The 11,703-nt window shown below is 38.5% G+C and overlaps 1 protein-coding gene across 1 annotated transcript; it reads left to right on the top strand.

The window, feature by feature from the left end:
- Window positions 1–10,849: 10,849 nt before the first annotated feature.
- LOC140154182 (integrase/recombinase xerD homolog) lies at window positions 10,850–11,455 on the top strand. Its single transcript, XM_072176791.1, has one exon. The coding sequence runs from the start codon at window positions 10,850–10,852 to the stop codon at window positions 11,453–11,455; it is 606 nt and encodes a 201-aa protein (XP_072032892.1).
- Window positions 11,456–11,703: the final 248 nt, after the last annotated feature.

Below are 11,703 nucleotides of genomic sequence, written 5' to 3'. Positions count from 1 at the left end.
GAACTCCGTCCCGAGACCCATGACCCATCCTTGGCACCCTAATCCCATCTTTGGTACCTGTAACCCCACATCTGGTTCCCCAGATCAAATGCCTGGTACCCCTTACCATGTTCCTGGTACTCATATCCCTAACCCTGGCCTTCATACCCATTACCCTATTCCCTGAGACCTCTAACACCAACTATGTCACCTTTTACTGAATTCATGGAACACGAAACTCCGTCCCTGAGACCCATGAAGCATCCCTGGGACCCTAATCCCATCTTCGGAACCTGTTAGCCCACATCCAGTTCACTTTACCCAATGTCCAGTACCCCTTACCCAATTCCTGGTACCCATTGCCCCAACCCTGGGACCCCTAATTCAATCCCAGTTACCCATATCCTATCACTGGGACCTCAAATATGATCATGTGACCTCTAACCCCATTCCTGGAACCCATGACAATCATCCCTGGAGTGAAACCCATAGCCCCTTCACCGGGGACCCATAACCCGTTGTACCCTTTACCCTTTACCCTGTCCTCAGTACACCTAGCCCTTCCTCAGTGCACCTAACTCTGTCCCCGGTACCCATTATCCAAACCCTGGGACCCTTAACTACATCCCCAGTACGCCTCACCCTATCCAATATTTTTCAAACTGACTTTCCCATTGTTTTAGGTGCCCTAACACCGACCATGGGACTCTTCCCATTCCTGGACCATTCCTCAGGGACCCATAACCCATTTCTGGAACCACTCGGCACCTTTTACCATATTCCCAATATCCCTCAATACCTAATGTCTGGCCAATGCCATGTCTGGAGGGGGGGGGGGCGCTTTCTCTGTGATGGTGTACAAGAAGGTGCCGTGGTTTTGGGGTACCCTTTTCAGCGATTTTGGTATATTGATGGATGGGTTTTCAGTGGAGACCAGTGAAACCAACTACCTGGGCACATTTGGTCAAAAGTGCCCTTAAAATCATTAAATGTGTTCATTTTTTTGATTTTTGAAGAACCATCCCCCCGCTGCCATGTGCTTATGGATGTACGTAGTAATACAACCTGTAGCCCAAACTAGCACCACCAAGTGTTCTTGTTCTTGTATAAAGGATACCCGTATGAGCCAAGAAAATGTTTTTTATACATTTCTATGGCACTTTAAAATGTTATAATATACGAAATGAAATTATCATCTCAATGTGATAAACATATATAGGTCGCGGGGGTGGGGGTGTGTGTGTGGGGGGGGGGGTGCATTAAGTAATTAAGTATGGGATTTGTGTGTGTTATTATATTATTATTCATGTCACATGTCCAATCTCCCATGTTACCAGATTGATGTAGGCTTATTGTATGTTTGAAGGAAATAAATTGATTTGGTGGCCATTTTGAATTTTTTGGCGGCCATTTCAATTCAGTAAATCATTAATATTGGTGCTACTGTATGCCAACATGACAAAACTACTATTACAAGCCTAAAACAATCACTACTGTGCCAATAAAATCACATTGGGAAGGGGCAGTTTGACAAATATTGGAAATATTTTGCCAAAATGGGCGCCATTTTGAAAAACAAGATGGCCGCCTTCTGCTGCATCTGGATTTTTGTAAACATGTATAAATATGTTACTTGGGACCCAAACAACATGCTAGGATAGGTGGCACATTGTCTTCATCAAAAGGCCACGGGCCTTAAAAACTGGGTAGTTTGCTGCCCGACTACTACTTGAAATACCTAGGGTGTGAGAGTTCATATCTGAATTCAGACTTTTTAATTTTGATTTTCGGCTCTTTTTCTGCACTTAGCTCTATACAAAACTATAGGGGCTTTCCTAATTCAGAGTTTTCATACCTCTGTTTTCAAGACTTTCACTCACACCCCTGAATACCAGATGTGAATATTGTGGTCTCAGATAATATTACATGGTATGGAGCTCCATGCTAACACATCCTGTCACTCCATTTCTATTGAAAATGGGAAGTAGTGGCTTCATAATAGCAGGTAATCTTATACTTAAATTGAAGTTTAAAAAGTAATTTTGAGGTTGGTACAATAAACTAGCCATTTTGATGCACAATTTTGTGCCACTTTAGCGCATGCGGTATGCATAGCTTAAATGAGGAAGTGGGATTTGGACTAGCTGATTGAGTCACGTCATAAAACATTGGCACCTCATTCACAAAACAAGCTGCATGAACTGATTTTTTTTATGTGATAAACCAGGCATGTGTGTCACAGGTGACAAATTTCTCTGGTAGACTAATATTTTGTTTTGTTTTGGGGGTCTCTTTTTGATCATATTTTTGGGGTATGGTCTCAAAATGCCAGCAACAGTAACCCATGCTTGCTTGCATTAATGGTTACCCAAGATATTGGGTGAAAAATTGATTGTAGACATCGTCAAAATGAGCCAGTTTAGGTGACAACATCGTCAAAATGAGCCAGTTTATGTGACAAAAGTATGGGGCAATTTTTTTTATCTAATGCTTGTGCTTTTAAAGATTGTAACAAAATGTTGTAAAGCAAACATTATTTTTTAATAATTGTAATCAGTGTAGATGTAGAAGTATTTCAAACTTATTCTCTGTAATATTAGATTAGGAAGCATATTAGTTCAATTGATTGTAACCATAGGCTACTAGACCCACAGTATTAGGGGGGGGGGGACTTGTCCAAGTACTCGATGCAAGACCAGAAACAGGTTAAAAGACTGATGTAACCAAACCTTGCAGTGTTGTATGGGTACCGTATGTGAGACTGAACACTGATATAAGGATACAATTATCATGATTATGGCAAAATTGGGCTATTTTTGTTTCCAAAAGAGAACATTTGGAAGAAAAATGTTAGCTGTGTGATTTTGATACCCGGGATAGCAGCTGGTCTTGCAATTTTTGGAAAAAACTTGGTTACATGATCAGTACACTAAGTGGATTCACTTGTGCTGTGACCAGATCATATATATGGGTCTCTGGTTACAACATTGCACTTTGTAGTTTGATTAATATTTACTCTTTTAATGTTTACACCTTGAAATTGACAGGTAGAAATCATGGAAAAACTAATTGTCTTTATTGGAGTTCATTTCAATGTTTTGGAGTACTTCAGGATTAGGCTTCAATGTTATGGTTTGGATAATAGATTGAGAAGTTCTAGTATTTCTATGAGTATGCCGTCAGTTATCACTGTTGTGGTACTGTCCCTGTGTGAGTGGTCAAACTTTATCAGAACTGTCCTGATGAAGTCACAGACAAATCTGATGAAAGCTCAACCACTGACACAGGGAACAGAGAACAGATTTGCTGGTTTTGTGATAACACTAACAGATGGCATGCTTATTTAAAAGATCTATTTATTTAACAGATAGAGTGTACACTACCAATTGTCACATTGTAGGCAGCTGTGGTCATTCAAAGGAAATTTTTACTCCTATTGCCACTTTCAAATTTTACAACAAACTGAGGTCAACCATTTAGTGTGCGTAGACAAAACTGCAATACTCCCCGTACGTACATCCCTCACTGCAAATCGCGTAAGTAAAAACCTGTTCTACAGCAGATGGACTTCAGTAGATTGGGCCATCTTTTTTTTGTTTCTTTACCTTTTTTCTGGAATGATCCTAAAAAAATCACTAAGTTTTAAAAATCTGATTTTTTTTGGCAAACAACTCAAAATCAATCCATCTTGGCACAAAAATGGCTAACTCAGAATCTGTGTCGATCGGGCCATAGAACAGGTTTTTTGTTGCCTAACATCACAATTTACAATGGTAAATTGCAGTGGGATGTGATGCTTTACATTATTAAACGGCCCTCAAATATGCAAGAAAACAACTAGGATATAGATATAGATGGGGGATGTTTGCAATCAATACCTTTATTGATCTGTGGGCACAACAACTAGATGAATAAGAGAAATTAATGAGAGTATAAAATCTTGCTTTTGTTTATTTTATTCCTTACAAGCATTAATACAATATTGTAAGCAGTAATTTAATAAAACAAAATATATGTGTGCTTAATAATACAATTGTCTTAACTAAATTTCCTAATTGTTCAAGAGTTGTGTGTCGAGGATGGATGCAGATCTGCATCCATCCTCGACACACAACTCTTGAACAATTAGGAAATTTAGTTAATAATGATATGATTGACTGTTCAACAAGATCACAAGATGATTGACCCATTGGTCATCGAGTGTGTAGAAGGAACAGACTTTGTCTCTATTATGCGCTTGATGATCACCAGCATCACATACTGGGAACTCTGAAGAAATTTAATTTAAACAGTATATTTGAATAACATGTATAAAATCTTAGTCTTATTACAAAGTATTAGAAACAACAATATAAGTAAAAACATCATTATAAACTTATTATCATGATAAAATACACCTTGAATTAATCTCAAGAAATATCATGTATTGAGCTATTCCAGTTGAAATCCATACCCCCCCCCCCTGAAAGATGTTACCTTAAATCTCTCAAAATCACACTCCTTATGTGGGAGACTATGGTCATGTCTTCCATAGGGGGTGTATGGATTTCAACTTTCTGCTTAGGTGATGTAAAAAACACCCTGTTTTACGTGCATGGCCGATGCAGAATTTGCATTTTGGAGATTTATTTTTAAATTCTGCTAAAATCATTTAAAATCAGCTGTTTATTAGACCAAAATTGATTAATTTTTTTATTTTGGGGAAATTTAAAGAGCAATTTTAGCCTCCAGAAAAAAACCCAAAAAACAATGACTGACCGACCCACCCACCCGTATAACAGGGTTTTTCCGTCGCTTTACAGGAAAATAAGAAATGAGTAACAATACACCCCAGCAAACACAAACATGTGGTTAAAGTGTTTCTTCAAAACATTTTAAAAACATTGGGTAATTAAACATTTTTTCAAACATAATATTTTACAAAAATATTTTGTCAACACTTAAAGTAACATTCTGCTTGTTTTGCATCAAGTTTTCAAAAATGTCTTCTTGAATCTGGTTAAAACGTTTTTATACCCTTTATATAACCCAACATTTAAATGTTCTCTGCAAAACATTTTGTGTTTGCTGGGACAGTAGATCATGTAATTATTAACAGAATTGTACATGATAGACACCCCCAGTTTATTAAAAAAATCAGACCCAATTGTCATTTGAAAAAAGATGTACAATCTGCTTACATTGTTGTAGAGGGCATACAATTTTCTATATTGACATTATAAAAATTGTGACCTATCACATTGAAATGGGCAGTGGGCACATACAAAATAGATTTCTAAATCAAGTGTCAAACCTGCTTTATACTTCAAAATGACACTTCATTCATCAATGTCGGATGTAGAATAGTGATTTTATATGCCATACTTACTGCTATTTAGCTTAGATAACCTGTCAATATTAATGAACATACAACATGTAACATACAAAAGTTAGTTTTCTATCTATCATGCTATTTATTGGAAATGCCTTATCATTAAAAGTTTGTTTTTGAAAATGGAATTTAAACAACTGGTATATGCCTCTATGTTAATTTCATTAACATTTGATAATCTTGCACTTTGTTTCATCCAAAATCCGGCAGTGCAATGTTGGTAGCCATGATGGCAGTGTAAACAAGTAAAAGTGCTGATATGGCATCACTCCCAAACTCAAGGTGAAATAAGGAAAATAGTACCTTACTAATGGATAGGATCTATAAGGTGCCTAATTCCTAAAGCATTAGAAAAATAGAAGAGTTGGAGAAATGATATAAAACTTTTTATAATTATAAGTTTTAATGCAGGTCCGTACATGTGGGGTGCACCCCACCCCCACAAAAAGTCCCTGTTTTGGGAGTCATGACACATCGAAAATTGCAGTTGGCCTTACAAACATCAAATTTTGCTGATTCCATTTGGGTGTAAGTACATGTGTATACATCGCAGATAGGCCAAAAAATTAACAAAGGGGCCACTTAATTATGTTAAACTGTTCAAAAAATTAATGTGGGGTGTGAAGTCCACTTTTTGCATGCAAACAAATTCCTGCATGACAGGCTTTGCAGGGCCTTTTTAAAAAATGGCTGAGGTATAATATTTTGCTGAAAGATTCCCTTAACCATGTCCAAGCTATCCTAGTCTTACACAGCGGTCAAACTAAACAGTGGTGACATCTTTCAAATCATCCTCTTTAAACCAAACCTCGCTTACACAAAGCCCTTCCTGAGGTTCCCCCATTTCTAACAAGAAACCACCTAACCTGAGAAAAATTCTTGTCAAGGCCAAAGTTCACAATGATGACTGGTAGTTGTAAACCTTGTCAGAAACCGCGCAGCAAAATCTGCACCTATATGGTCATTTTCACAGTAAAGGGTGTAACTTTTGATTTTTAGGGTCAAAATTTCAAACCACTTAAATATGTTTCTGTTTACTGTAATCATGCATAGAAGCAACTTAAATTCCAGTAAAATAGTGTTTCAAGGCTTAAACCTTTTGATTTCTGATAAAAAATTTGACATTTCCATAACATTTTGGTTAAAATCTAAGAAAAAATGTATTTTACATAAGCTCAGAAAATTATGACATGAAAGCTGGAATACATATGAAATCCCATTCCAAAGTAAGTCAAATGAATTTTCTGTTATGAGCCAGGAACCCTATTTGCATAACATTGGTGAATGTTACGTAAGAGTTAGGCGGGTTATACGAAGGTAGGCGCTAGGGCGTTGGCCAGTCATTGACTGTTTTCCTAGAGACCAGTGCATATCACGGATAGATTGACTGTACACGGATAGATTTACGTTGCAAAATTTGAGTTTGGAGTTGTGGAGTTGTGAATAGGAGTTTCGCTGGAATTAATTTGTTGTCCTTTGGAAGGTGTACGATAGACATAAGCCGGGTACTATCGTGAGTACTAATTTTGTTTTATTGACATAAACTTAATAACATGTCGCAAGAAGGACAATTTGTAATTGTTCGTCAGGAACCCGCTCCTAACCAGGTCGCGCTGCACAGATATTAGCTAATAATATTGGTGTCCCTCAAATCGGGGCACAGTCAGACGCAGTGAATCAAGCTCAAGCTCCTCAACATCAAGCTCAAGAGAATCTAGCGCAGCCACCTGCGGCTCCTCCGGCGCAACCAGCGCCAGTGTCCGCCAGGTGATTTCTCAGATAGTGAATCAGGCGATTTCGGTGTGACTTCCTACATTGATAACGCCATTATTCCCTAAAATCAGCATCTAAAGAGGTTGAAGAATTAAAGTTACAATCCAAGCTAAATTTCAACCACAGAGGTAACAAAACTCAGTTCCAATTCAATCACGAGATTTTATCGAATGTTGAAGCCTCCATTTCCCGTATTGAAGAGGGCAACATCAATCAAGTTCTGCCCTTTTGAAAGAATCTGCAGAGAAACTTTCTAAGAGAAATAAACTGATAAGACTAGCTGATAAATCAGACGGGGGGTGGGCCGTCGTTGATGAATATCTGTCAGACGACCTAGCAGAGGATTCTGATGATGACCGCCGTATCAGATCAGCGCAGGCAAAGGCCAGTAGAAAGAAGAGAGCGCGAGCGGCGCCTCGTCAACAAAAGCCGTATCAGCGCAAAATGCAGTATGGTCAGGCGTATGGTAATCCTAGTGGCGCGAATTTTCGTCGCCAAAAGTATGGATACGGTCAATATCAATTTGGGAATTCCCAGAAAGGAGGCGACAGATGTTTTGCCTGTGGTGTGAGGGGACATTGGGGCGGCCAGCGAGCTGCACCTTCCCAGCCTGCAAGCAGATGTTATGGGGCAGCATCTACCTCAAATATGCCCAAGGAGGGAGCCAGATGGTATTCACAATGAAGGTAATACAAATATAGATTTATTTATTTAAGTAGTATGAGTCAGGAAAAGATATAGAAAATGTACGGTTAGAGAGCTAACAGATCGGGATTTCAACAAAGCTTTGATACTTGGTAAAAATATAATAACAGACCCTACATGGGGTTATAGTTGAAGTTATAAAGTTGATCACAAGCCTACAAATATTTGGTAGGTGAGTATGAAATGTCATGATGAACGCACATACGTAGCTTCAAAAACTAATAGGAATTTTTTTGAAAAACGTTTCATAATTTTGCACAGATTATGGTTTACGGGTACAAGTTCGACAGGAGTGGTCAAGGCCGTTAACACTCTACATTCTGGGTGCGATGATATTGACTTCTATTTCAATAATTATTTTGAATACGAATTAGGACGCGAGGAGCCTTACGTTAAAGGTAGGCTTAGAGCATCATTGCCTTTTTGGCGGTTCATTGGAGCGGAACCTGACATTATTGACTTAATTTCTAACGGATACAAGATCCCGTTGCTATCTTCGCCTGGACCCGCCAAATTTAACAATAACAAATCTGCTATTAAACATCGAGAATTCGTGATCACAGGCAATTCAAGAACTTTTAGACAAACAATTGGTAGTTGAATGTGATGAAATACCGAAGATAATTAATCCACTTTCAGTTTCTGAACAAAGTTCAGGGAAATTAAGATTAATTTTAGATCTCAGATATATTAATTATTTTGTTTGGGAGAGAAGATCAAGTTGAAGACTGGAAATGTGCCTTAGAATTTTTAACAAAGACGATTTTATGTTCTCATTTGATCTCAAGTCGGGTTATCATCATTTGGAGATATTCCCAGATCACACCCAGTACCTGTGTTTCGCATGGGAGTTCAGTGGCACAATCAAATATTACTCATTTAAGGTCTTAGCTTTTGGCACCTTTCATCTTCACTAAAACTTTAAGACCTTTGGTAAGATATTGGAGAAGACAGGGGATCTTCATAGTACTGTATTTAGATGATGGATGGGGGAGCGAGCGGGTCCTTTGACCAGTGTGAAGTGATTGCAAAACAAGTAAAAGCAGATTTGCTCTCAGCCGGTTTAGTGCCTAATGTAGACAAGTCAGTTTGGAATCCAACTAAACGGTTAGATTGGTTAGGGTTAACATGGGACTCAACAATAGGGCGATTAGCGTTACAGAAAGAAGGGTTAACGATATCATTGCATTTTTGAAAGAATTCAAAAGGATTTGCCATATGTTTCGCTAGAAAGCTAGCCTCCTTTGCAGGCAAGGTTATGTCATTATACCCAGTAGTGGGATACATCGCTCAATTGAAGTCAAAGTATTTATACATGGAAGTAGAGAGGAGAGTTCACTGGGATAAAGTTTATAAGCTGTCCAGTGACAGTAGTGTGATAGAAGAACTATTTTTTTGGAGAGAACATGTAGTAGAGTTGAATAAGAGACTTCTCTTTGAATATTCTTGTCCAGTATGCTTAGTATATTCAGATGCTAGTGATTCGGGTTGCGGGGCCTGGTCGGCAGAGTGTGGGGGATTAAAGTTTTTCAGAATTGGAACATAATTGAAAGCAAAAAGAGTTCCACCTGGAGAGAACTTAAAGGTGTATTTTTAGCTTTGCAAGCCTTTACACCCCAATTACAAGGAAAGAAGATATCATTGTCTACCGATAATCAAGGCGTGGTCTCCATAGTCACTAAAGGTAGCATGAAGCCAGAATTACAGGAAATTTCTTTGAGCATTTACAATTTGTGTAAGAACAAAGGCATTGAAATAGAAATAAATTGGGTTCCCAGGTCTGAAAATTCTGAAGCTGATGAGCTGAGCAGGAGAATAGATTTTGACGATTGGGGTGTGAGTCCAGAATTTTTGACATGATTGATAAAATGTGGGGACCACATTCTGTAGACCGGTTTGCTGATGAATTCAACACAAAACTGAGAACATTTAATTCAAAGTACTGGTCGCCCAAAACAGCTCACGTTGACGCCTTTACATGTGATTGGGCTGGAGCCCAGAATTGGTTGGTTCCACCAATAACTTTGGTGAGCAAGGCAGTTAAACACTTAGTGGCATGCAAGGCTTCTGCAACTTTAGTAGTACCTTGCTGGACTTCGCTGCATTTTGGCCTATTCTCTTTTCACCACATAGCAAATACAAGAAAGCCATAGTGAATGAACTAAGGTTCAATGATCCGAAGCATACTTTCGTGCAAGGAAAGAATCCTAATTCTCTGTTCGGATCCCCAAAAATGACTAGCGCCGTGTTGTGTTTAAGGTTAAACGGAGCCTTGTGTTAATTACAACAAATCATATTATAAACATGATCCATATTCCCTTATAATGTAACGGCACCAAAACGGTGATGAATGTTTTGAAAGCGTCTACATTTTAAGGCGTGGAGAAAGATGTGTTTGCTCTGAATAGCAACAAAGCCACTGGGCAAGAGATGTTTATTAATCTCCACTGGGAGATGCGGTGTTAATTGTATCACAGATTATAGAAGGAATGTGATTGTATATAAACACGGAAAGCCACTGGGCACACGATACAATATAACGAGTTTGATCCACTGGGAGTCTTTTTCTTACTGCCGAGTACAGAATAGTCAAGTCCAAGTTGAAGAGTTCAACAAAAGCTTAACGCTCGCTGATAGACGCTTTTTTAATTTGTTTCAGAGATGGGGTGACTGGAGACTTGAATCTGGAAAAGGCGTTATTGGCTTCTAGAGCGCCAAACACGGTTGCCAAGTATAGCCGAGCATTCGAGAACTGGAAGGCATGGAGTCTGTCTCGAAATATTTCGTATCTTCCCGCGATTAAAGACGATATAGCGAGCTATTTGATTAAATTGTACAATGAAGAGGCCCCTTATTCAAGAATAGAAAGTGCGTTTTACGCGATTAAATGGTATCATGACTGTTCACTTTTAGTTTAAAATAACCCGTGTGAATATAAAATCTTGCATTTATTGTTAAACGGCTTAAAAAGGCTAAGTCAGAAACCAGTTCCCAAAAAAAAAGGAACCCATAACTCCAGAAATGCTACATGCTATAGTAGGGAAGAATTGTTCGCCAGATAGTCTGGCGGGATGCAGGCTATGTGCCATGCTGCTAATATCTTACGCAGGTTTCCTTAGACACTCTGAGCTTGCAGAGTTGAGAGTTTGTGACATTCAGTACTTGGTTCGTGATATGAGGTTGTTTATAGTGAAAAGTAAAACTGATCAATTTAAGAATGGAGTGTGGCTTATAATAGCGGCTAAAGGTAAAATAACGTGCCCGGTTAGTATGTTCTATAGGTACATCACATTAGCTGGTATTCAGCTAGATGGGTCTGATCAGTATCTCTTCAGACCTCTTGTGTTTATGAAATCATCTGGAAAGTATTTCCTGAGGGCAGGTAAAATGTCATATTCTAGATGTAGAGATTTGCTTAAAGAAGCTCTGGTAGGTATTGGAGTAGACTCCAAAAGATTTGGACTACACAGTTTAAGAGCTGGAGGGGCTACAGCAGCAGCCAATATAGGAATACCGGACCGTCTTTTTAAAAAGCATGGTAGGTGGCGGTCTGAGAGCGCTAAAGACGGTTACGTGACTGAATCATTACAGAACCAATTGGCAGTTTCAATGAGTTTAGGCATCTGAGTAAGTTATAGAAGTTATTGCCACTTGGACATGAAACTTGAAGTCAAAGGCATGCAGTTATAGATATTAATTAGCAGTCAAGTGAGGACTTTCTAAAGTAGTCAGAATGAAGATTATTGCAATTGAGGTATATTTATAGAAAAGGTTGTTAATGTAGTAGTAATTTATAAGTAAGGTAATTGCCTAAATAATAACATACATGAGATTAAGCATAACCATTGCATTGCGATTATTCCTTGATCCAGCTT

This window comes from Amphiura filiformis, chromosome 6 (genome assembly GCF_039555335.1).
Source record: "Amphiura filiformis chromosome 6, Afil_fr2py, whole genome shotgun sequence".
Classification (NCBI taxonomy): domain Eukaryota; kingdom Metazoa; phylum Echinodermata; class Ophiuroidea; order Amphilepidida; family Amphiuridae; genus Amphiura; species Amphiura filiformis.
The sequence above is the reverse complement of the archived record's forward strand: the minus strand, read 5'-3'. Positions and strand labels throughout refer to the sequence as shown.

Excerpts from the sequence above, each read along its gene's own strand:
- LOC140154182 (XM_072176791.1), top strand. The coding sequence starts at position 10,850 with ATGCTACATGCTATAGTAGGGAAGAATTGTTCGCCAGATAGTCTGGCG.